General features: G+C 46.9%; 1 protein-coding gene and 2 non-coding genes across 3 annotated transcripts in view; all 3 read right to left on the bottom strand.

Annotated features, from left to right (window-relative positions):
- The window catches only part of LOC121835661 (transient-receptor-potential-like protein), a 38,079-nt gene extending 13,384 nt beyond the window's left edge, over positions 1 to 24,695 (bottom strand). The window contains exons 1-2 of the mRNA XM_042290101.1: positions 24,608 to 24,695; positions 24,167 to 24,297 (exon numbers count right to left, since the gene is read on the bottom strand). Coding sequence (XP_042146035.1) covers positions 24,167 to 24,297; positions 24,608 to 24,695 — 219 coding nt within the window. The remainder of the gene's footprint in view (positions 1 to 24,166; positions 24,298 to 24,607) is intronic.
- On the bottom strand, positions 11,170 to 11,242 carry Trnar-ucg. The gene has a single exon. It is a non-coding gene; the product is annotated as a tRNA-Arg (tRNA).
- Trnar-ucg lies at positions 12,792 to 12,864 on the bottom strand. Its single transcript has one exon. It is a non-coding gene; the product is annotated as a tRNA-Arg (tRNA).
- Positions 24,696 to 27,002: the final 2,307 nt, after the last annotated feature.

Genomic DNA, 27,002 nt, shown 5'->3' with positions numbered 1-27,002 from the left:
CGTGGACTGTGCCGTCGGACCTTGTGGCGTCTGCCTCGCCGTTCCGACCAGGAGCAGCGGATCACCCGGTGACCCAATTAACGGGGGGCTGGGTGGGGCCACGGTCGGTCGAACTCCGCCGACGTTTCGGAGCCTGATGGTCGCGTATCGCTGCCCCGCTGCGGTTCCGCGGCGTTCGATGCCGATGACCCGGGACAATGACCTCCCAGAACGGCGCTCGGGGCGGCCGCCACCGCTCCACCAGGCTGTATATGTGACGAGACGATGCTGTGTGAATGTAGCGCGTTTTGATGTTGTTCGTAAAAAAACAAGTAAAGTTCGCTGGGCGGAGGTTTGGACTGTCTGGCCTGACGTGTCTTCGCTGTATAAAAGGGCAATTTGGCCAGTGAGGTGTTAGCTTGTGGTCTTTGACGTGCATCGCGCGGTGCTCATTCATGACCGCACGCCGATACGATTTTCATCGAAATGTTATGTCTGGCGTGTACCGCCAAAACATTTGCGTTCTTTGTAGAGCAACAATAAGACGCGCCGCCGAATGCTGTTTCTCCTCCCAAAAGTAGCGCTACTTGTCCGAATCGGATGTCAAAGTTTCAGAACGAACCGTTATCTCAATCAAAAGTGATTTTCTTACATTTTCAATGGAAAAAATGGGCTTATTTTTGCCAGTTTTCGATAACTGCGCCCCGCCGGCCTCCATTTCCCCATCGAAAACTTCTAAAATTAATTTTTTTCATTTATTTATTTGGAAATACTGCGCACCCTTTTCGGCGGTTTGAAGGAGTGGAACGTCAAATTCCATACATGTATCGTGGCTGCACCTTCAAGCGGATATTTGTTTTCTGAAAGAGCTGCCATCTGTTCTCTTTGGAATGAAAGGGGGGGGGGGGGGGGGGGGGAGGGAAAGGAAGGGAAGGGAGAGGACTGACCCACGCGAAATCACGGATGAAAAGCAAGACCAAAGTCCCAATGTGCAAATTAATCTACATTTCAATTTAACCTCCGCTTTTTCAACGTTATTATATTAAACTCACGTCCGAAACTCCACGTCATACTATAATTAATGTCGCTATTTGTGTCGACCGTTTCAGGCGGCCTTAATCAAACTAAAAATTATCTTTATCACTTCAAATGAAGAAAAGTATTCTCTCCAATCACGATGAAAATAATATTTATTTTTATTTTTACACAGGCTATGATCTAAGCAGAGTTCCATTCGCTATTCAAAGACATGTAAACGCGCGAGTACGACATTGAAATTGCGATTAATGCTCTAGGTGGTCTTTTAAAGTATCATATATATTTGCGCTTACCTCTTTCTTCGCCGCAAGACACTCTAAGGATTTCCAATGTTCCTTGGTGTCGTCAGTCTCGAAGAAAAACTTCGCTGCGGTTAACAGGAGCGTTTCTTCCAGTCGTTCCTCCTGTTGATCCATGAAGGCAAGTGGTCGTCTGCTATTTCCAGCTAAATCCCACCAACTCTGTTATATTTTCCGTTTGCCATAGCTCAAAACTAACCCAATTCGAGAAGTATCGAGACGGCCCATACGATGATCCCGTCCGTTCCTAAATCGAGTAATGAATCCTTTACTCGCGGTGTCACGTGGTAAGTTGAAAAATCATTCCATCCTCCAAAAGTGACCATACGAGGACTTTGACGCTACTTTCCCGTGACTCAGTGGTTTTAGTGGCCACTAAAGTCACTGAGTGCTGGGAAAGTATAGCGCCATTGACTTCTCCGCCTGCTAGCCAGGCACAAACAAATACTAACATACAGACAACATAGCCACGTAGGGTGATTGGCTGGTTGGTCTCATGGCGAATTCCACTGGTCGTTTTGGAGCGCGCCGGGATCGACTTTTCTGGAGCGAGCCTATTTCACCGGGCGATCGGGATCGAGACGGACGTGCTCCACAGGTCGTTTTGGATTAGCTCCCGCTCCAGATCTCGATCTGGATCCGAGAAAAGTCGCTCCGTCGATTTTGGGGGATTCAACCGGAAGCCAGCCGGGCCAGCCCAAGGCGAAAACACGTGACTTCCTTTCTCGCGGGGCATCTCGCCTGATCTCGCCTCAGAATTCGTAATGGCCGCTTGCTTACCCCTTGGCTCGACAGCCGGTTCGTTTTCCAGGAAGGAGAAGAGAAGGTTTGGGCCGCGCTACGGGCATTCCGGCAATCTTTGCTAGAAGCTCCTGAGCCATTCCTGCCGCTCGTGAATCGAACACGTGTTAAGGCCGGTTCAGACACTTGCGTTTGAGTGCGTTTGACTGTGTTGCGTCGAGAAACGAAAGCGAGTCCCCGGCACATCTGTGCTTCGTATGAAGCGTGGAATCCAATTCCTGGTTTCTCGCAGCCGCAACGCAGTCAAACGCAGTCAAACGCAACTGTCTGAACCAGGCTTTAGCGCCGCGAATTGAACTGGGCGTTTTGGAGCGCGCCGGGATCAGTTGACCAGATCCGGACTGTAGCACACGATTCGAACGGGGTCGCGCCGCCGGATTCCCCGTGGAACATGACCACTGCTCCGGGATCGGCGGATGCCTTCCCGTCATTCAACTGCCCGGGAATCCCCTTTCCGCGGCCACCGCGGTCGTTTCGAAGACGTTTTCGCAATCGCGGCGCTAACACGTGTTCGACGCACGAGCGGCAGGAATGGCTAAGGCACTTCTAGCAAAGATTGCCGGAACGCCCGTAGCGCGGCAAATGCCTTCTCTTCTCCTTCCTGGAGAACGAGCCGGCTGTCGAGCCAAGGGGTAAGCAAGCGGCCATTACGAATTCTTCTGATGTCGAGACCACTGATCTCTACTATAGGGGGCTGGATGGCGCTTAGCTGCTCTCGGAGCCCGGCGCAAGTGAAGCCACCGGAAGTTCGGTGCTTGTCCCGGAAGTCGGGCGTGCGCTGGTCTTCCTAGTGCATTCAGTCGATATTTTGGACCATGCTTTTTTGTGTCTTTCATTGGGTTTTAATACTCCCGTTCTGGATTAAATCCCGAGAATGAGGCATTTGAACTTGGGACATATTCACAATTTGATCAACTAGAATCTCAAAATGTTTACATTGCATGGCTTCCCATGATACTTCTCGGGTACGCATGCGTACTTACTGTGCAACAACCAGGCTCTCTTGAGGGAACAAGCGAAAATCCAGCGCCCTCGACGCTTTTCGAACCAGCACTCGGAAGGGTTACAAAACCTGCCAAAGGCTCACTTCCGGGACAAGCATCTCACTTCCGGTGGCTTCATACCTGTTTGCTCAATGCGCCATCCAGCCCCCTCTATACTCTGTTTCATACTTGGCGTGCAACGCTGTGAAAGCTACTGGCGCGAGCGCATGACTTCATCTATGGTTTTGTTTGCGCGAAAGCGCGTGCAAATGATCAACGAGATCAAGCCCCGTGCTCGCGCCAGTAGCTTTGACAGCGTTGCACACTAAGTATGAAACAGAGTATAGTGGAGATCAGTGGTCGAGACAATCAAGGAGCCCAGCCCGCGACGTGCTTCTTCTTCTTCTGAGGCGAGATGGGCGAGATCAGGCGAGATGCCCCACGAGAAAGGAAGTCACGTGTGTGCGCCGAGGGCTGGCCCGGATCCAGATCGAGATCTGGAGCGGGAGCTAATGCGAAACGACCATTGAAACACGTCGGTCTCGATCCCGATCGCCCAGTGAAATAGGCTCGCTCCAGAAAAGTCGATTCGGCGCGCTCCAAAACGACCAGTGGAATTCGCCATAAGATGTACGCTTTTTTTGACGGTGTGTGGATCTCGGTATACAAGAAACTTTTCTATAAAGCTACCAGTCACCAGTGAATTTAGACAGGCTCACAAAGAATACAGATGACAAGGAATGGACTGATCATTCCCTGAACAAAAAGGGCGACCATACTTGGCGGAACCTTTTCTGTATCCTGTGACTTTAGCGGCTACCAGAAACAGAGGACAGTCACGTGCTACACAGTTGTTGACGTTCCCGGGGCACGTGAAACCCGCACTCCTCGAAACACAAAGAACACCAGGGAAAACACCAAAAAGGCGACAGTTTTTGGCATTTCTGGATGATTCCTTCGAAACACTCGCGATGTCGTCTGTCTAGGATCAGTGCATAAACACCGGGCTCTTCCGCAGTCTTTAGTCTTGTGAAGTACCTCTGAGCTGGTCCAAGAACCGCAAATTTGTCTTTCGTAACTGTGCGCGATGTGAATATTACCACTGTTATTAGCCCGACCAAACGCTGCGGCGAGCTTAGGGCACCAACACTCAACAGTATCTCCTACACCCCCCCCCCCCCCCTTTCCCAAACAAAAGGAATATCTACGTTCTTGGTATGTTATTGTGTTCCATAGTGTGCAACGTTGTATAAGTTGCTTGGTTGATCGCTTACGTTTATCCAGCGTGTACGAATGAGTAGGCTCTAACTATGCGAGTCGATGTGAACACCTAAGTATTTATAAGAGGAAACAGACTCAACAACGTTAGAATTAATAAAATAGTTATGAGAAAAAAAGTTATTTTTCCTAACAAAGGAGATGAGTTAGTGTATCAAAGCGCTACAAATGTTCACCACAGAGCGCCATATTTGAGCGCGGCATTCACGACGCATGCTCCAGAACAAGCTCCCACCTCTCTTCCATAAACGACAACAGTCTTGGTAATGAGGAATGCTTGCTGAGGAAACGAGGTTGCAAAATCTGGGCCGACTTGCTAGAAACGGCATCTCAGCTGAGACTGGGGGAAAGAAAGCACTGCCTGAGCCAGCGCACGAACTGAGCGGGACTCAATAAGCCGCGTCTCGAGACGCTCGCACGCCCCCCCCCCCCCCCCCTTTGCACTGCTTTCTTTCACCCAGTCTCAGCTGAGATGCTGTTCTAGCGAGCCGGCCCTGATCCTACCCTTACAAAAATGATCAATGAGTTTTAATTGACTTTCTATTGTGTTCCTATAGAGTCAATTGAAACTCGATATAAACTCAATGTCTAATGAGTTTGACCATTAGAAACTCAATTTTGATTCCATTGAATTTACTCATTAGGAATGCAATTGAGACTGCTCATAAAAAACTCAATATCGATTCTATTGACTTTACTCACTAGGAATGCAATCGAGTTTGATCATTAGAAACTCCATATAAATTCTATTGAATTTACTCATTAGGAATGCAATTGAGTTTGGTCATAAGAAAGTCAATATCGATTCTATTGAATTTACTCATTAGGAATGCAATTGAGCTTGGTCGTTTGTGGATTACTGCACCCGTGTGCACCGAACGATTATTGCTTGTACCAATGTTTTTCTATTAAGGGATAGAGTCCAATGACGTCGAAACACTGTTTATCATCTATGAGACTTTGAAGGAGGAAATAGGAAACTGGGAACCTTAGTAGATGCTGAGGTGGTCACCGGCCAAATGAATACCTTTCTTATGTAGGGTATATAAGGCGGTGGGGTAGTCAAGGGAGTACGATTAGTGGGTTGTGAGTGCTTAGTTACGATGTTTGTGTTCGTTTCCTCTATGTGCTTTGTTTCCTTCATGTTGCATGCTTTAAAGAATTGTGAAAAAAAATTCTCAACCAGAGCAATTTTTTTAAATGCAGTTGCAATAAATTCTATTGAAGCACGTTGCAATAATTCAATTGAAAGTCAATTGCAATATTTTTATTAAAACTCAATAGCAAAAGTTCTATTGAAACACTATTGCCAAAATTCAATTGAAATGCAATTGCTAAAAATTCAATTAAGACTCAGTGGCCAATAGTCTGGGACGGATCAATAGCGACTCAATAGAAAAAGTCAATTAAGTTTCAATTGAGACTGAATGAGGTCTATTGAGTGGGTCCTTTACACTTTCAATTGAAAGTCAGTTCATTTTTTTGTAAGGGCTAAGCTCGCGCTCAGCAGCAAATAAATTCTACCACCAGTTATTGTGCTTTTTTTTTCTACTTTTTACTTAGGTAAGTTTGTTTTTTGAAATTTTGATGCAATGCTTCCACCAACTTCAGGCACCTCTGTGGTAAATCATAGCACTAGTCACCAAGTCCATTTATGCGCTCACTTTAAAGACTTCACCCGGATTCGGGGGCACGCGGTAGAGCACTGCACGGGCCGGAATTTCTAGGCCCGGCCCGACCCGGCCCGGTAGGGACACGGCCCGGGCCCGGCCCGAGCCCGACAGAATTTTTCATTTCTAGGCCCGGCCCTACCCGGCCCGGAAGAGACACGGCCCGGGCCCGGCCCGAGCCCGACAGAATTGTTAATTTCTAGGCCCCGCCCGACCCGGCCCGATGGCTGTAGCCCGAAACAACCCATTCCCGTTTGAACCCGTCCTGTTTGGACCCGATCCCGAAACGAGCTTCCCATTTGAACCCGTCCTGTTTCGACCCATTCTTTAAACACCCTTCCCATATGAACCCGTCCCATTTCGACCAGTTCCCTAAACGCCCTTCTCGTTTGAATTTGTCCTGTCTCGACCCATTCCCTAAACGCGCTTCTTATTTGAACCAGTTTCCGAAACACCCTTTGCGTTTGAACGCGTCCCGTTTCAACTTACTTTTAAAAGTCCCTGCACATCGCAACCTCTTCGCAAAAAGTCTCCATCGTTCTAAGCCTGGTCTGCGCACTTTTTCTGTTTAAGAATATGTTCTGAAGTAGCTTTACATGTCAACGCGTTCTTAAAATATACAACCCTTTCAGGCAAGCTTAAGTTTAATATATTCCTACTTAACCCCTTGAAACGTTTTTTTGAGATGGTTCCCGAAACGTGCAAGCGCGGAACGGACTATGTACACTGCGCGACATTGATACCGCGAACACGACGTTGGCTCTTTTTTCGAATTTTACTTCGAAATGGTGTTAGCAGGCACCAAAGTATACCGCTTAGGTCTGTGGCCCAGATGAGCACTTCCAAAGACACTAATAGTTTTGAAAACAGCGTTTTGATTCTATGAGATAAACATAAAAACACGACGATCGCTTGTTCGCGCTAATATAGTGTCGCGCTCTGTGCAATAAGGGAGTCATAGAATAAAGTACTCAAGCACTTTGGGCAAGCTAAAATTAGCATCGCCATAGGTTTTACATCGCAACGCTATTTTTACGGTACCCAAAGCGCTTGCGTACGTTTTTCTAAATCTTCCTGATTGTGAACTAAATATTTTTGAGAGAGATGAATCAGACAGGTTGACAAGCATATGACTGGGACTTTATTTTGTTTACAATTTATAACACAATCCTCGCTCACACGGTAAAAGCTTGAAGGCTTTCTAGCTTCAAGACGTCTTTTAGTTATTATTTTTAACGACGCTGTAGTGAATTTGCACTTCGCTTTTTTTGTATTCAATGAACCTAAAATATTAATGAGCAAACCTCTTGCTATCAACAACAATTTATGATTTACGGCACAAGATTGCCCAGGCACGGCCCGGGCCAGCCCGGGCCGGCGCGGCCCGAGAACTTTGTTGTTCAAGCCCGAGCCCGGCCCGGGCCCGAGAAAATACGTGCTACCCAGCCCGAGCCCGGCCCGCGGGCCGGGCCGGGCTCGGGCTTTCGGGCTGGCCCGGGCCCGTGCAGTGCTCTAGCACGCGGTAGCAACCGCTTCCACAGCACAAGCTTACCCGCAAGACCAGCGTCTTTGACCCCAAGCATGATTGTCCTGTCTGCGACCCATGCTGAGGTGAACACGACGCTGCGCGCGTGTTGGTGTGATATAAAGAGTCATTATAGCTGCATTGCATATATACACGGCTTGCACTGACGTCAGATCAGCGGCCATTCTGGTGTCCTTGCTGATGAGCGCGTATACCTCCTGCAGCATACATTTCGCGGCATTGAATTTATTTCTCTGAGTATGAGCAAGTAGGGATGACCAGTAGCATAATGCGACGACGCCACATGCAAGCCGTGTATTCGCCTCTGTTTTGTTTGGCAACAAGCTCAATGGCGCCATCTATTCGCTTGCCCTGGCACACTTCTGATCCAGGAATATTTTATAGATTTTTACGCATCATTCTTTCACCGTAAGGGTGAATTATGTTTAAGAGTGACATAAGCGACCGTTTTCTGAAAATAGCGCGTAGATTTCATCTCGCAAATACTGCGAAACCCTCCGCCTAGTTGGGAACCGGAAGTGTATGAGGGCTATTTGCACACTGGCGCCACCACGTTTCAACTTACACGAGAAAGGGCGAATACGGGCGCTTGTACTAAAGACTTGTGAAAGTGCTTACTTGCGCGAACACCTCGTGCTCTCGAATTTATCATAGCTCGCTCGTTCTGACTCAAACCCTTCGTTATGGATGTGACCTTAGACTCTGTCAGCATCCATGCTGACGCGTTCCAGTCCAGACCGGAGTTGTAACGTGGCGAGATGTCTTTGCTGGCCACCATTGCAGAATCCGCTGTGGCTGTAGTCACTGATATAGCATCAGAACTGCGGGGCGTCTTTTCGAAATGCCCAGCCTCCAGCACGCGCGCGTTGACTTCCATCCTGCTTTAAGTGCGCGTGCGTGCTCGAAGCTCACGAGAAGCTGAATTGTTATCGAAGGGAGCTCGCTCAGGGGGAGGAACAGCTGAAAGACCTCCGAGACGTTTTCATTCTATCGGTGACTACATGTGATCGTGCTAACGGCGGGCTTTTGTTTTCTCAGCGTGCATTTGCTAGCAACTTTCCCATTCACAAGAAGGGATAGCTCGCTCCAAGCATATGCGCTGTGAAGAAAGAGCTCAAAAGTGGCGTCCAGCACCTGCAGACACCCGTGCCGTGAAATCGGTCGCGACTCTGGGCGGACCCAACGCTCGGCTAATGCTTTCTTTGGGACTCGAGCCTGGCCATCGAGGCATGCTCTGCGAGCGCGCTGTTAGTAGCAGCCAAGCCAGGCCGCTGTTTAGGTACCGGAGGACTCGTGGGCCTCGACGTGGACTTGTGAACGCCTTGGAACAGCGCAGAGGCCAAAGCATCCTACTACGCCGGCCCACTCCCTGTGAGGGAAGTCGATTCCACCTTGAAAAGAAGGCCTGTCCGCCCTTAGCTCGGTACGTGCAGAAATCGATTTACGCGGTCCCTTCAAACAATCGTCGATCCCTTTGACCCATTCGTAGATTCCTATAGACGCTTTACAGCAGCTGTGCATGGGCGCTGCCATAACTGCCCTTCAGTTTTTGTTCCCTCTTATTCCGTTCGCTTCACTTCATCATTACCACAGCAGGACAGGTTATTGCCATTTTAGATGCTACTGTGTTCTTGTGCCCAGCATAGGCCCTTGTGAAGACCCGTCAACGCCCGCTTCAGTGGCTCTGCATCTCGGTAAGACAAGAGAAGGGCGGCTATGGCGGCTCAATCTGGCGCGTGTGTAAAGCGTCTATAACAAAAGCAGCACCACGGTCGACCGAGCGCCGCTCGCTTTGGGACGAATATGTCGTTGTAGCTGCAATATCGGGCGCGTTAGTCAGCAACAATTGGCGCGGGAGGCTTTCTCTTTGCCTTACCTCACTTAAATCGCAAAGCACGAGCAATGACCTCGACGCGTTTTTTAGATATTTCCATTCTGGCCATTCTTAAGCCTAAATTAACGCGATAATTGTCGGCCTAGCAACATTTTTGCAAAGCGGATTGCCTTGACTCAATCGGCCGGGTATTGATAGCACACAAAAGCAGACAGCGTTCCAATATACGTTTTTCTAAATTACCCAAGCATCGAGGAGAACGCTGGAAGTATAATTCTACAGTCCGCGCGTGCTAGCCTTCCCTTATAAAAGATTCGAAGTAAATAATCATAATAAGGCGTTGACGAACGCGCGTGCAAGGCAGAATTTGTTATAGACTTTTTGCTTTAGAACAATTACTACTGCGGACGCCAGCACGTGCAACGCCTGTAACTACACTTGTAGCACGGCCACTCGATTAGGGGGATCGAGTGGCTGTGCTTGTAGCATGTACCTCGGTGCTTGGGAAATTGAGAAAAAGGTCTAGTGGAAAGCTGTCTGCTTTTGTGTGCTATCAATACCCGGCCGATTGAGTCAAGGCAATCCACTTTCCAAAGACGTTGCCATGCCGACAATTATCGCGTTCGTTTAGGCTTAGGAATGGCCAAAATCGAGAGAATATCTAAAAAAAGTGAAAGCCGTTTACAACTTCCTGTGACACCGAATTAGAGCGCAGCTCTTGAGGAGGAGGAGGGAAGGGTACTGGGGGGGGGGGGGTGAAGTGACCTGGGGGGGTCACGTGACGATGCCGATGACGATGCGGACTCCGATGACGTCATCAGCGATGATGACGATGACGATGCAGATGTCAGTGACGTCATCAGTGACGTCACTGATGACGTCATCCGTGTTGATGACGATGCGGATGCCGGTGAGGTCATCAGTGACGTCACCGATGACGTCATCAGTGATGATGACGATGCGGATGCCGGTGACGTCATCGGGGAGGTCACGTGACCTCGGGGGGTCACGTGACCTCGGGGTTCACGTGACCTTGGGATGACCTTGGGGGTCGCGTGACCTTGGGGTGACCTTGGTTACGCCGACGCCGCTCAAGCCGGGAACGGGCCCCTAAGAGCTGCGCTCTAAAATGCGGCGAGCTGATTGCTCATGCTTTGCGATTTAAGTGAGGTAAGGCGAAGAGAAAGCCTCCTGCGCCAATCGTTGCTGACTAACGCGCCCGATATTGCAGCTGCAACGGCATATTCGTCCCAAAGCGAGCGGTGCTCACTCACTGGGGCACCGCCGTGTTTCCCCGGATCCCTACCGAGTCAGTCACATGATTGAAAAATCCCTCTCCTAGGTACTGCGGCTAACTTTAGCCGCGGTTAGCGCTTCGAGGAAACGGGCTTTGAATTTCAGTGCCTGCTTCGACGTATACCATTCGCGATCCCAGCAAAACTAACGGCACCTAGCGGGAAAACACTGAACTCCGACCATACAATGAAGTTGGAGATAAAAGAGAAATGGCGTTTTGCTAGTTTTCCAGCGCACATATTTTTTTTTTTATTTTTGTTTTTATATTTATGGGGTTCATATTTCAGGCTTCACACATGAGTGTGGCCGGATTCGTAAAACTGTAAAGTATATTCCGTATTTGTAATGCAAAAGCGTTAACTGTCCCATGGAGCGAGGCGACCTCATCAGCTTTGAAGGCAATGTTGAGGCACAACGGCAAAAAAAGAAAAAAAAAATACTTCTACGTCCGCGACAGGACTCGAACCTGCAGTCTTCTGATCCGAAGTCAGACGCCTTATCCATTAGGCCACGCGGACAGACAGAATTCGCACTTCTGCTGTAACGGCAGTACATACAGTAAATCGTGTCGACTTTAGTTTGTTCTTTTTCATTTTTAGCTGCCTTTATGAGGAAAGGTCAACACAAATTAAAGGAAGCGATGTTTATAAAAAAAATTTCTATGGGAAGGAATAAAACAATCCGAGTCGAGTATGTGATCTCTAACGTCGCAGTCCCACTGCTGATACGTCATACAAGAGACAGTCTACAAGAGACATTCCAAATAGAAACACTGTCTGCAGACATGTTCCAAGCATACATATATGTGCGAAGCAAAAATGCTCCGAAGGCGCCGGTCATTTTGTTATCATGTCTGCAAGAACATTGTGTCTTTTGTATGAAATATCAGTATGGCTTCAGCGTGACGCTTGCCCATTAGGAATTTGACGCAAGGAGACAATTGGGGAGCCTTACGCAGGTGCTGAACTCGCCCGAATACTGTCGAGACCGGTTATAACGAAGTCAACAGGAATCAGAAATCACTTCGCTGTAGCCGCTATTTCGTTATAACCGACTTGGTTTATAACGAAGTGCAAAAGGGAATGGGAAATCCTAATCGCTTCGCTGTAGCCGCTATTTCGTTATAACCGACTTCAGGTATAACGAAGTGCAAAAGGGAATGGGAAATCCTGATCGCTTCGCTGTAGCCGCTATTTCGTTATAACCGACTTTGTTATAACCGGTCTCGACAATTTTTTGTGTGTGAAATACAAACAAACAAATAAAAGTCGACGTCCTACATCTGTCACTTTGTTAAAGCTTTCATCGATGGACGTGTCAGGGAGGAACGTTCATCGAATGTCATTAGTGGAACCCAGCGCAGTCCAATACAGCGCTGAGGCCGAATTTCCGTCAACATCGACAATAGGCGTTCGTCTTCGATGTCAGCTAAGGTGCCGTGGGACATAGGCAATCAGCTGCCTCCCTTCCATCACCCGACCCCGCTCTCTGCGCCTGGGTACGGGCGGGAGAGTGGTCACGTGGCGACAGATAGTGCCAGCAGCGCGTGGCTCCAACACCTCGAGATGACAAGGCCGTAGTGCTGAATGAGATGACGTCATCAGCGAAGGCCAACGCTGGTCAGATTGGACTTGACGACTAGGTCAACGTTCGGCTCAAACTTGACTCGAAGCCGAGTCCTGACGCAACACTCTTTTCCAATCTGCGTCGGGCGTTGGCCTTAGCTGGTGACGGAAAAATGGCAGAAATACGACCTCTTCTAGGCGGTGTTAGTGGCTCCCTCCGCCCTGTCACTTTTGGGGTTTATAATGTTAAAAATGAACCCCTCCCCCCTCCACTCCCCCCCCCCCCCCCCCCAAAAAAAAAACAAAATATTACAGCCTTTTCTGTGCTATTTTATTAATCCTAATTGTTCCCATCCTATAAATCGTTATTGAAACGACGAGAGCAGCAGGGCGTCTCAGTGAGATCTGGCTTCCAGTAGACAGAAAGCTCGTGGCAACAGAGTGCAGTTTTTTTTTTATTGTCCCTGACCAGTGACGGAAAAAAAACAAAAAAAAACATCTACGTCCGCGACAGGACTCGAACCTGCAGTCTTCTGATCCGAAGTCAGACGCCTTATCCATTAGGCCACGCGGACAGACGGAATTAGCGCTCCTGCTTTAACGGCATTACATATAGTAAATTGTGTCGATTTTAATTTTTTTTTAATTTTTAGCTGCCTTTACGAGCCAAGGTCAGCACGAGTAAGAGAAAGCGATATCTATAGCGATATCTTCGTCCTACATAGATGAAGTTTCCAGCCATATGGCTAAAGGGGCAGTGTAACGATTTTGATTTCTCGCTCTATATATAGTTAAACTGCATTATCATGATTACCGAGCCTTCGGCAGTAAATAGTGTACCACCGCATTAACCGGTGCTCGCCCGAACACGGTGAACTTGAAAGCAAAGAAAAAAATTAAAGCCGTTTACAACTCCCTGTAACGCCGAATTAGAGCGCAGCTCTTGAGGAGGAGGAGGGGAAGGTAGGGAGGAGGTTATGCCCCTTTTCCTCTCCTGCTCGCCTCCCATTTAAGGGAACATTTTCCGCTAAATTTAGCGGGTAATTTTTTTCCGCTAAATTTTGCGGGGAAATTTTTTTCCAGCTAAATTTAGCGGGAAAATAGTGAGTTTTAGTAAACCGTGTTTCCCGCTCCACTAAGCCCCTCCGCTACCCGGAACTCTACAGCCAAGGCCATCGGCGCGCAGCAAAGTGGCGATTCCGCGCTCCGCTCTGCAGAGCGGCTGCACGAAAACGATCTACTAAAACTCCCTAAGATAGCCATAATTCACCGCGCGGTATCGCCGACGCCGACGCCGCTCAAGTCGGAAACAAACGCCCAAAGGCCGCGCTCTAAAAAAGAAACACGGACGAGGAAGAGTTACATAGAACACGGAGTGGTTCTAAGTTTCCACAGATTTAATCGAGGCAGCCAACCAAGCACACATGCGTAAACACATTACCTATCTTCCAGATCATAATGAAATGAACCAACTAGTTTAATACAGTTTTAACGCAGCGTTACCAGAGTGCTGTCACGTGACTCCATTAGCGCCGAGATGTATCCGCCCCTCTTTTGTGTGGCAACTCAGTGGCGCCATCTCTTGGGTAGCGCCGGCATTCTTCCGGTTCACGTATAATTCCTAGTGTTTAACTCAATCATTCTTTTACCTCACTGAGTGAATTAAGTCGGACAGTTCTATAGGGACTATTCACTGGCGGCCATATCCTTATGCGCTGCTGCTGAGCGCGTGCTGACGGCGAGCTTCCGCAGTCCTTTTGGAGCGTGCACTTAGCACCATCTAGGTTGCCGGTCTTAGAAGGCTATTAATGCGAACTCGTTCTGAGCATGCGCTCTAAACATCGCCCTCAAATACGGCGTCCAGTGAATACGTCCTATAAGTGACCATTCTGAGTAAATAGCGTGTACTTTTTTGATTTGGCAAATATTGCGGAACCCACCGTCTAGTTCAGAACCGTAAGTGGTTGGGGGCTACTTGCGCACTGGCGCCACCAGGTTTCAACTCACGCGAGAAAGAACGAATAGAGGGCGCCCATTGTGGTTCTAAGCTCTAATGCTTAAATTTCTAAGCTTAAACGGTAAAACAAAATGGCTAGGTGGCGTAAGCTACCGCCCGATCCAAAGGGCTCAGCCGGATTCATCCATCCGTCCATCCATCTTTATGACGTCACGGCCAGGATTGGCCTCACCGCGACGCGGCTAGTTATGCGGCTTTTTATCAGTTACGAACGGCACGGTCGATTGTGTGTGTAAAAAGCAGAGGCTACAGGAAGCTAAAAGGAAACACACAGATAGAGACTTGGTGCGTGTGCGCGTGTGTGTCCTTTTGTCTCCCTGCAGTATCGGAGTTGATGCAATTTTGTCAGCGTTGGCGGTAACGAGTTCTTTTATTTTTTTTTTTTTTGGGGGGGGGGTAGCTTGTAACGTACTCGTTACTTTTTTAAAAGAGTAACGGGTAACGTACTTACGTAACTCATTTCGAGTTACGTTACTCATTACTTTTTCTGCCCAAGACTTAAAACAAATGTTACACTTGCATTTCTTTGTGCTTCTAGGCCCCAGCCATGTGAATTGTGGAGATTTTTGGGGGGTCTTTTTCTCGTGAATATTTAGGTGAAACCGTAAAAATTATAAATCCAATGGGCGCGTTGAGTATCGGCCCGGAGTCAAGGAGTCACTGACTCCTTTCACTGGACGGCCAAAAGTTACTTCCGGTGCACGTAACTCCGGGGCTTCCGAGTCAAGCTCTGAAGCAGCGAGTCCGCTGCTTCAGCGGACTCGCTGAAGCAGAAGGAGCTCAAGATGACGTCATTTCCTGACTGGTGACGATTTCCGGCGAGAAAATCCGAAGAGATCTGACTCGAGTCACTCCGTTCGGAGGCAAGGGAGGCGCTACTGAAGGCGCCCTGTTCAGTTTGTGCATGGACATAATGTTTCTTGAATATGGCACTTATGCCCACGACACTAAAACGGTCGTACGTGTTAATTCATAATTTAAAAAAAAAGTAACGGAAAAGTAACGTGCGTTACTTTTTAACGGTAAGGGTAGCGCGTACCTTTTATTTTGAGGTAACGTAGGTCTATAATGCGTTACTTTTATCTGCAAGTAGCGAGTGACGTATTTCGTTACTGTTTTTTTCGGTAACGCCTACAACGCTGAATTTTGTTCACCCTTTTACTGTTATGAGCTATCTAGCGCGCACCAATCTGAGCCTCCCAATGCTTCACCTGACACCCTCAGTTGCGTATTGGGCAGAAATATAAATATCTTATGAAGCTGACATTGAACAACAAATTGGCGGGGCAATGCCATTTAAACTACCCTTTACGCAACGCTTTACAAATAACACGTTACCTGAACCTTGCTACTCCTTTTATGTTTATGTAACGAAGCGAGACTTAGTTAATTTTCCAGACAAGGAACGGGTAACGTATTTTCGTTACTTTTATTCACAACTCCAACGCCCTATAGATGGCGGGATGGTAGCTCCAAGATGGTGAAAGAGACTGAGATTGATTTTCCAGGAGTCTTTGTGCGACTGCTCGTTGATGCTGGTTAGTGTGTTTAAATTAATTTCTTTGCCCACACATTCGAAGCCATCAGGGTTGCGGCATGTCGCAGGTGACGGAGACGTTGACGTGCTTTAGGAAACCGAGCATCTTCATTTCTGAAAGGTGCGGAAACTTCTTTCATGTTAATTTATAAATATCTGAGCACGGACACAGCGCTTCCCCTGGTTCCTCGCTCTTCACACTGCTTTAATTGTGATATTTAAAAATTAACCCGAAACAGGTTGCCACGTCATTGTGCATGGCAAAAAGATTCTTGAGGGTGACGAAGATATCGTGGGGCTTGCACTGTGCCTGGTCACCAGTGCTATAAAAAGTGAGAAACGCTATGCTAAATCTGCTTATTGAATATTAATAAAGCGTAATTTTTTTTCTTTATTTATTGATATATAAAAACATTCAGATAAATTGTATGCTACTCGTGTGTACCGGTTTTTCGCAGCGTCGCGCGACCTGGCTCGCCAAAACTGCCCCTTCTAAGCACTCGTCACGAACTGCCGGCTCACACAGATGCGCTTTATAACGTACCGGCTTGGTACGTTTTCTCGAAACAAGTGTCGACCAGTAATGGTAAAACTTGTGTCAACCAAAACTAAAGAGAGCATCCTTTCAGCAAAAGCTAAACTAAAAACATGGAACGTCTCAGCCAATGAAGACTTCGCACCAGCCACACGTTATGCGCGCAAGAAGTTGTTTGACTTCGCAAAATCTCAGAGTCCCAATAGTATATTTAAGATAAGGTACAACAGGCTTCTCCTAAACAAGAAGTGTTACGCCTACTGCAGTACGAGTGACGAAGTTTATGAAATTTCTAGTGCTACCAGTGCTACTGATAGAGGTGCCGAGTCACTCCAACCGCAACACGTGCAATCAGCAACGTCATAACAATCGTGCACTCTTCCAGTCAAAGATTCGACGGTGGAAAATGTTTCTGTTTTCTTTACAAATATCCGAAGCGTAATAAAGAAACGCGATGAATTGTGCTCCGCTCTTGATTCTGCTTCTGCCGACATCATTGTGTTGACCGAGACATGGCTCTCTAGCAAAATACGTAACGATGAACTTTTTTTTTGTGATAAGCAGTACAAAGTTTATCGGCATGATAGGGATTCGCGGACGGGCGGAGGCGTGCTGGTTGCAGTTGCTGATTACATTGAGTCATCCCATATTAACTTAGCATCTAGCTTAGAAATTGTGTGTGTACGTTTCCAACTAAGTCACAGAAACATTGTTGTCTGTGCATGTTACCGCCCACCTACCTTTGCTAAGAATTTTGTGGAGTTATTACATGACACACTTAGCGGGATTGTTTCAAGGTTTCCTAACTCGCAGCTATTTATTTTTGGCGATTTTAACTACCCAAATATTAACTGGTCACAAGATATTCCTATTTGCGTGCCTTATTCTTCTGAAAGCAACGATTTCCTAAATCTCTGTGCAGATTTTAATCTTTCGCAATTAGTAACCGAGCCCACGAGAATTACGTCCTCAGCATCCAACGTTCTTGATCTTATTTTAACTACGTCTAAGGACCTCGTAGAGCCGATCTCTTATCTTCCAGGTCTTAGCGACCATTTAGCCTTGCATTTTTTCCTGAAAAGTACTAAGAACAATCCTGCTGATTGTGTCAAACACATCCGTGATTACGCCAGAGCCGACTTTGAATCCATAAACCGCGAGCTATGTACATTCATGGGCTCTTATATGCAGAATTTTTCAGAACGATCGGTTGAAGGCAATTGGTGTCTTTTCAAAGATAAAATTACTTCATTGATCACCAACTACATTCCCTGTCGTGTTGTCAAATCAAACTCGAAATCACCTTGGTATAATACGACTTTAAAAAGGCTGTCTAATAAGAAAAAGCGCTTGTTTCGAGCAGCTAAATCATCAATGTCTCCCGATCGCTGGGCCGCGTACCATTCGGCAGCTGAAGTATACAAATTGGCCGTCGATGAAACTAAATATAACTTTTTCAGCATAAAATTACCCTCAATGCTCACTAACAATCCAAAACAGTTTTGGAACTTAGTCAACCCTGCCGACAAACATTTAATACAACTTAAAAATTCAGGCGGAGAGGTGATTTCTGGTGAAGATTGCGCTATGACTTTCAACGAAAGTTTCATCAGTGTCTTTAGTGATTTCTTAGGTGCCAACCATCCCGTACTACCATCTTCTGATTTTTTGCCCATGTTACCAATTGTGTTTGATCCACCCGGTATTGTTAAAATTATTGAAAACCTCAAGCTGTCGTCGGCATCAGGTGTCGACGAGATAAACGCGAAATTTCTGAAAAATACCAAAATGTACTCCCCAATCATCTTGTCATCTTTGTTTCAACAATCACTTGATCATGGCGTCTTACCCGAGGACTGGAAGGTAGGGAAGGTTGTTCCCATTCACAAAGCTGGTGACCGTTTCTCCCCTTTCAATTACAGGCCAATATCTCTTACTAGCGTACCCTGCAAAATCATGGAGCACATAATTTCTTCACAGCTCTCGCGTTTCCTGGAGTGCAACTCCTTCTTTAGCCCTTTTCAACATGGATTCCGCAAATCTTTCTCGTGCGATACTCAGCTTTTAGTTTTCACCCACAACCTCCACTCGGCTCTGGACCGTGGATCTCAGACTGACTGCATCTTTCTGGACTTTGCAAAGGCTTTCGATAAGGTAACACATAAACTACTACTATACAAGCTTAGCCTACTCAGTATTGATCCATATATCTTATCTTGGTTAGAGTGTTTCCTCACTAACAGATCGCAATTTGTAACTGTCAATAACAAAAACTCGTCATCGTCCCTCGTTAAGTCCGGTGTACCACAGGGTTCTGTCCTAGGCCCCCTCTTATTCTTAGTATATATAAATGACCTACCTACTAGCATTTCCTCCTACATAAGCGTATTTGCGGATGATTGCGTTGTTTACCGTGAAATTACTAATGACTCTGACGTACACATAATTCAATCTGATTTAAATGCAATTTCTTCCTGGTGTGATGCTTGGCACATGAAACTAAACACTATGAAGTGTAAGACAATGAGGATTTCTCGCAAAGCAGCACTCTGTCCTAACTACTTCCTATCAAATAACATCCTTGAAAACGTATCAACTTACAAATATCTAGGTGTTCATATCTCTCTTGACCCATCATGGAAAACTCACACCGAATATATCGTTAATAACAGTAACCGCATGCTTGGATATTTAAGACGTAACTTTTCTCTAGCTCCATCATCATTAAAATTACTACTTTATAAAACACTGGTGCGACCAAAACTTGGATATGCATGCTCGGTCTGGGATCCCGGTACAGAAAGCCTCATATCAGCGCTTGAAGCCATCCAAAACCGGTCAGCACGTTTTATATTATCAAACTACCATCGTACATCAAGCGTCACATCCATGAAAGCTAGTCTCTCACTGCCCCCTCTTTCCACTCGTCGCACTATCTCCCGTCTCTGTTTATTCCATAAAATTTACTATGCCAATTCACTCTTGAAAGAACAACTAATCAGTGCTCCCATCTACGTATCCTCTCGCCTCGATCACTGCTGCAAAGTTGGTATACCCACTTCCATTTCAAATTCTTTTTTCAAATCTTTCATCCCAAAAACATCTCGTGATTGGAACGGCCTTCCCTCACCCATTGCGTCCATTGGCGATTTTGTCCTCTTTAAAGAAGCTTTAACAAGTTACTATTTATGATCTGTGCCGGACTAACCATTTTCAGCGTTTTTTGTACTTCCGTTGCCCACCCCCTCTGTAATGCTTCGGCCCTGAGGGTATAATAAATAAATAAATAAATTACTTCGAGGCAAGCTTGCGCAGTCTGTCTATTGGAAGTGCTTGGGGCAAACGGTCACGTTCCTTGTCACGGCCTGTCAGCGCACAAAACGCGTACCGATTCCCGGTGCCAATCACCGGACACACCGTTAAGAGAGCTACACTCTTCTACGTTCGGGAAAGAATATACTTTTTGTAGACCTTATGCAAGAGCCTTGCACTACTAGCGGTAGCTTCTGCCGTCACGTTGAGCACCAATTTAGCTGGCGACCGCAGGACGCGAAACCCACAGTGTATGCGATCCACGAAAAGTCGCCAATTAAATTAGACATCCCGGTCCCTTCGTGCAAGGCTGTTACAAAGCGGAACGCAACAATTCCTATTTGAACGCACTCGGCTTTTCCGTAAAAATCTATACGATGCAGGAACACGCCGACCAAAACCATGCGGCAACAGCAGCTCCTACACTCCCCGCCAGGGTCTCCGCCGCCGTACCCTCTCCTCGTGTTCTTCGGTTATCCGCGAGGGGGCGAGCGGTGGGCTGGAGTTGCGAACACAAAGTAACCAGTAACTGTATTTAATTACTTCTGAACAGGAGCGTGTACACCAGCAAGCCTATTTGGCCTTCACTCACGCCTGTTACTTTCTCAAAGCGGAAAAAAAAGAACGCCTACAAGAAGATAAAAAAAAGGTGCCCACTGAGGTGTTCAAAGCTCGGTAACGAAAAAGCAACTCATTAGATTGAGCTGTAGCAACGCATTCATTTAGAGTTTCAGTTACGAGTAACGTTCGTGGTTGCTTTTTTTGTTCTTTTGCAGTAGCGCGTTCATATCTGGGCGGGAACCTCTAGTTCTTGGCAGTATAAGAGCAGCAGGGCAGGGCGTTTCTCTTCGATGCTCGGAACCCGTATGCGAGGCCAGAGCCCTCCGCTGTGCCTTTGACTGTGTGTGTGCACGCTGGAAGCTCACGATACACCCAAGTGTTGTAAAGGTGAGAAAGCTAGCGGTGGCGGGACAACAGAAAGACCCCCCCCCCCCCCCCCCCCCCCCACTGTTCGCAGTTTTTCACTAGTGTATTGGCGACCCTAGCCACCTCTAGGGGTCGCCACTATCGAGAAAAATGGCGGTCTAGAACAGGTCGTGCCGTGTCATACGTTCAACGCACAACGCTCGGGTTTCAGCAGGCATGCATTGGTCTCAAAATGGTTTGCCCCGATCTTATTCACTACGTTTCAATGCAGCTGCGATGTGCTGGCGGAAGCGAGAGGCTGTGAGCTTTTTTTGCTTTCGCATTTCTTTTTCCAGTGACTTTGGCGGGTTGTTGGTTTGCTCGCTTGATGAAGCAGTTCAAAAGTACATTCAAGTACTTGTTGACGTACGTGTACAGGCAACCTTTGCACAGCGCGCCTTTGTTCCGAGTGTCAGTCCGCCTTCAGCTCAACTGTTTGTTCCCTGGTGCAATATATCAGTGAAATCTGTTTTTGGAAGGGACGGCTGGTGTTACCGGGTATGCGACGAGCTGAGTCGGAAGCTACATAAGTTGGGAGAGAGTGTTTTCTTCGTGAGAGCTCCGAAATTGCCCCCTGAAAGCTATTATCATTCCCACGCGAAGAAAATGTCCTTTACTCATGAGGTGGCACCTATGTTTTAACATTCAAAACAACGAATACCCGCGACAATTTCTTTTAATTGGTTACCTCACACGGAGATAAGCAAAACTTATGCGTTGTAGACCCCGAGTTCTCCAGGGGCGCTGCGATCACTCTTTGCCCGCGCTTCGCGGGAGTTGCCAGTATTGGCTTACATGGCATTTGCTAATACGACTCTAAAAACAGTCTCCGGGTGCAACTGTCCAATGGCGCCAACCGCTGTCAACATGAAATCACGGAAGCTACAAGGGACGTGGAGAAATCTTGAAGGAACATGTTCCGTTTAGTTGAATGTTTTCCCGCAAGGTGTCGTCCGTTTTGCTGGAGTTACGCTAGGTGGCGTAAGCTACCGCCCGATCCAAAGGGCTCAGCCGTATTCATCCATCCATCCATCCTTACGAATATTCACTAGCAGGAGGCATTTCGGGAAAATCCCACGAGTCGTCTCGGCGATCCCGCATTGTACCGCGCGGCAAGTTGTGAGGCTGTGCCCATATACGCCTGGGTGAACGGCGCGACCTCTGCTCTCTCACCTTTTGTGAATTCAGAAGGCACACAAACAAAGAGAATCAGAACTCACATATAAAAGGCCTGTACGCCCTGCTGCGTTGATCTGCCTTCTTGGCGTTCTATAATAACCACACTAAACCAGGAGGAACTGCTTTACCTTAATGGCAGTGACGCGAGACACTCGTCGTGCTTAAGGAAAGGACTCCGTGAAGGTTGAGGGTCGAACTTTATTAGCGCTGAAGCTAACTACACTCATCAGAAAAGCCGTTCCTAGGTACGGCTGCAGACACACCGTGTCAGGCGCGACGTTTCCAGTCATTCTTGATGCCTGGCGTTCATCGAGTACTTGCCGGACCTCCGTCGAAGCGACTTGCGAATGAAGGTCGGCACTCGCTCGCGCATAAGACCGAGCTTGCTTGAACTGTGGAACCGGAACACGGGGCTTGGCACCTGCAGAGAGGAACGAAACACGTTAATAGACGCTTAAAAAATTACGCCCTTTAGGGTGGATCTGAAAATACTGCAAAGTGGATTCCGCAAGAGATACCATAAATATGACGAGTCTACCAATTGCAGGCGGTCTCTTGGAAATTAGTGTTATATCAGTTATATAGATTTGCCAGCTTGTTGAGATCAACCGCAATTTTTTAATGGCTCCAACACGAGAACAGGACCAGCCAAAATACCGAAAACCCTCTCTCCTCTGCTAGCCCATATGCGAGAACGTCCAGTGGCCCCAAATCGGAAGCTGGTCATGCGTTTTTTGTATTAAAAGATTAAAAAGAAGACGCGAATAGAACAAGGAGAAATGCACAAACACTACAAAAAGTAACGACGTCTTCCAATATATTCAGTTGAAGATGCCGCCTGTCCTGTCGTCTTTGTCCTAGCTTTGTTCGCGCTTTTAACCTTTTAATCAGTCTGCACGAACTAGCCCAAACCAAAATTTTAATGTGTCTCTTCCTCCGGTGTTAGAGGAGAATCATATAAACGACGATGACAGGACGACACATGGAGAGATGTGTCATCCTGCCCTCGTCATTTTTGCAATTCTGTTGTAACACGGCAACCTTACCAGCACTACTACACTTACACGAGTGTCTGTTCCTCTTTTCAAAATTTCTCGTTTTAAATCGGGGTGACAATAAAATAAGGAAACGAGCGTCAGTATGCCGCTCACTCGTAATGTTGACAATCGCCGTTAAAAGAGAACACAAAAAAGGAGAGGCTAGAAGGGGCCTTGTAGATTTCACTCCTGCTATTATCAAAATGATTATAGTTTTTTGTCATTGATAGCGCGGATTCGGCAAAAAAAATAGTTTTAATAGACCGTAAATTAGAGCTTTGCGTTGCCATAAAAAGGAAAAGAAGAGTCGAGGACGCACCTGCTAGGCCCGCGATACGCAGCATACAGTCCACTAAACGTCTCTCATGTATTTCACATATCGGTGGAACTGTCCTCCCCTGAACAGTACCAAAAGACGCAAAATCTAAACGTACCCTCAAATTTGGTGCGACGTCCAGTCTGGTAAGAAGATGGTCTCGAGGCGCCTTCCACTTGACGGTCCTCGTGAAGAAGGACTTCATGCGCTGCCCAATCCCCCGCTGGGGAGTGCGTGCTGCGTCCACCTCGGTAGGACTCCGTCCAGCGCGGGGTGTGGTTCCCAGCGACCTCACGGATTTGAGACGGCAGGCCGCCTGCCGCTGACCGTCAGAGATGACTCCGAATCGCGAAGTTGACGGCCCAGCTTCGGGAGAAAGGACCAGGACTGCCGAGGCAGCAGCCGTCACAGGGGCTTTGGGCGAGGACGTCAGCAGCACGGGAGTCGGCGCTCTTCCGGATGGTCCTCGAAGTCGTCCAAGACGATGTCCGAGGACGTCGTGTTCCGGTGTTGAGAACCCGGTTTCAGGACTCGGCGCTAGCACCGCTGAAGTGGGGACCTTGGTTTTGGGGACCTTGGGCGAGGACGTTACTGGCGTGGCGTGGGCGAAACCGAAGACCGGTGAAGGCGGAGGGGGGCCGATTGAACTGTCCCAGAAACCAGGCCTCTTGCGCGGTGTAGGAATCTCGGACGTAGACAACCATTCTGACTTTTCAACCTGTAACACCGCCGGAGGACGATATGAACTTTTGTTTTCTGTGTTTATTTCTACCGAAAAAAAAAGTGTAGACTGGATTATGGAACTAAAAATCTAAATGCACTTCAGGTTTCCAGCAAGAAATCCAGTGTGATATCCTGTCCCGTAATCTAGTTTATACTTTTTTTTCTTTTTGTAGGGATTGCAAGGGGGAGGGACATGGACATACACAAAGAATGAAGCGGCCGCAGCCGCATAAAACAAAATAGATATAAACTCACCCGCATTCTTTGAACGTATTCCCACAGATCCTCTTTCTGGAGTTCGCTGATCGTATTGCCGTGTTTTTTCGCCAGTTTCTCGATCCGGTCGAAGGAAAATTCGAGTAGCTCATTCATGTCCACCTGTTCCTCTGAAATTACATAGCATACAGGCAAATTTAGAGCGGAAGAGACAATAGATAAAAGCCTCAAGCAAATCCTCAACTGTCGTCATAAAATAGCGATCGTAAATAACAAAGAAAGAAACCTCACTGAACCTTCCGTTTCAGTAGACTTAACGCAAAGAGACATATTTTTCAAAGCCCTGAAGCGGTAATCATTTGAATGCGATGTTGAGTGCATCTTCGAAGGTTTCATGAATTTGGTTCGCCATCAGGCTTTGTGGGTCTATTTTGAAAATAAGCTGAACGAAAGTGCAACGTAGTGAGATATAATACTTACCCCATAGTATCTGCAGAACCTGCTCGTCAACGCTGTAGCAAGGCAGGGATTTGTTGCTGCAGCAACTCGACTCGTCGTGTTCCGCCATGTTAACAAGGAACGACCTTGTTGGACGCGAAGTCGGCAATCCTGAACAGCCAAGTCGTTCGTCTGTTGTAAGGGTCTCCGCGCCCCTGCAGGATGTCACGTTTCCGTGACGATACAAAAAAAAAAGTGACCGGGTGCTTTTTTTTTTTTTTTTTTCTTTCCCTACTGCCCAGGAGGGAAGTAAGGAAAGAGAAATGACCCTAGATCTGCCCCATTGTTCGCAATGCCTTATAGATGCCAAGTTGGAGGAGACAAAGGACAAAGGGGGAGAGTGGGGCGAGTTGGTGATTCAGAATGGTTAAACAGGACAACGGACAGGGGAGGAAGACACAGACATGGCGCTGTGTCTGTGTTTCCTTTTTGTCCGTTGTCCTGTTGCGCTTTTCAACCATTAGAAAGGACAAGCTGACCCAAATTCATATCATCACGACTGCGAGAAACCCTTTCTCTGATAAGTGCTTTGAAGTCCCTGCATTTGTAGATGGGTTTTGTAATCTGTATTTTTTTAAATAAAACTTAGTTGTTTAGTTTTGGTTCCAAAATTAAAATCACAATAATAATAATAGTAAATAATAATATTTATAAATGTCTTTATTTTCACACCAGCATACAATTGGCAGGTGAAGAGGTAAAAAAGCGGTAACACAGCTTGACTAGTCCCAAGCGGTTGAGACGCGGGCGGCAAAATTATTTACACATTATTAAGAAATAAATAAAAATAAGAAGAGAAAAATCAATTAAAAAGAAAAACCGGCACGCACATTTTGTCTTAAAACACAGCTACTAGTTTTATTTCACATCGCCGCATTTATTCAATCGTGTTGATAACAGGAACAGAAGGAACAACATCCACTACCACGGAAATGGTGTTTCTTGTGTTCCTTGTTATCTTGTTGCGAGGAGGTTCTTTGGTAATCTTCGGGGAGGGTGGACAATGTGAAATAAAATCAGTGGTTGTGTCTTGAGACGGTACATGTCATTCTCCGTTTCTAGCTATCCTCAGTCGTTGGTTTTTTTGTTATAGACGTATTTCGTAAGCTTGCCTGCGTTTTTTTTTTTTTTTTTTTTTTTTACTTTCATCGTTACTTCCCGTCTCGTTGTTGTTTTTTACGAAGCTTCTTTTTTCTTTTTTCCGTTTTTCCGTTTTTCGATAACGATAAAATGCATGCCCGAGGCCGCCAGGGTAAGGGGGGGGAGACAGACATCGTTATCGGGGCGAAAAAAACTATCTGCTAATATTCTCTCCGGAATCGGTTCGCGTTTAGTGCGCTGAAATGCCATGACAAGGGTATCACGACTGTTTGCTCTAAGCAATTCCAAAAGACCAGACTGCACATTGCCTCAACTAAATTATGAAAGCAAAAACAACAACAAAAAATTCCTGAGGCACTTTTAAGCGTATTTGTCTATGCCAGCAGTTCGTGACGCGTGCTTAGAAGAGGCAGGTCGCGCGACGCTGCGAATAACCGGTACACACGAGTAGTATACAGTTTATTTGAATGTTGTTACAGAGCAATAAATGAGGCTGCATTACTATGCAGTTTTAGCATAGCGTTACCACGGGATACCGTGGGCACGGCAACGCTCCCCCCACGCGTTGAAGATCATGCTTCAAAGGTGCTGCCGGTTGCAACAGAGTTTAGGTAGACCTTCTCAGAATAAACCCGACCTGTGAAATACGAATCCCGGAGAAAAGCTCACCGGAGAAAAGCTCACCGGAGATAGGCTCACCGGAGGAAAGCTCACCGCAAAACCGGCGGATGCGTAGAAAAGCTCACCGATATTTTTTTTTCTTCTTTTTATATGGAGGCTGCGTGATTATGCGTAACATATATCAATTTATTGTCATTCATATTCGTCAGCTTTGTACAAAAGAAATTGGCATTTTTTATGACATTTGTTAAACTTTTAGGGTATACTGCTCCCCAATTAAGGCGAGTGTTTTCTGTGACTTACTTTCTTGGCAACTCAAAGTTGCCAAGAAGTGGCCTAACTGAAAACTTTATAAACTTGAAGAACAGGAAAAAGTTCAAAAACTTAATAATGTCTGCCTAAGACCTAAAAATCAAAACTGTAAATGCCCAATATTCGAAAGTGCATGCGCAACAACGCTGTGCCTGAAATTCTCTTTGAAGCTTTTGTTAACCTTTGAAAACAGGATAAAACAGTCAGTAGGATATCGAGGCTTCTTTCTTCCACGGACATGAACGTGTTCTAGCCGTTAGTGCTGGTGTTTCCACACGTTGCCTTTGTGTGATAGCGCCTTTCTACAGCGAACCATCCACGACCTTCAGAGCTGCACATTGGC

Source organism: Ixodes scapularis, unplaced genomic scaffold, assembly GCF_016920785.2.
Source record: "Ixodes scapularis isolate PalLabHiFi unplaced genomic scaffold, ASM1692078v2 PGA_scaffold1__304_contigs__length_218370807, whole genome shotgun sequence".
Lineage (NCBI taxonomy): Eukaryota > Metazoa > Arthropoda > Arachnida > Ixodida > Ixodidae > Ixodes > Ixodes scapularis.
The sequence above is the reverse complement of the archived record's forward strand: the minus strand, read 5'-3'. Positions and strand labels throughout refer to the sequence as shown.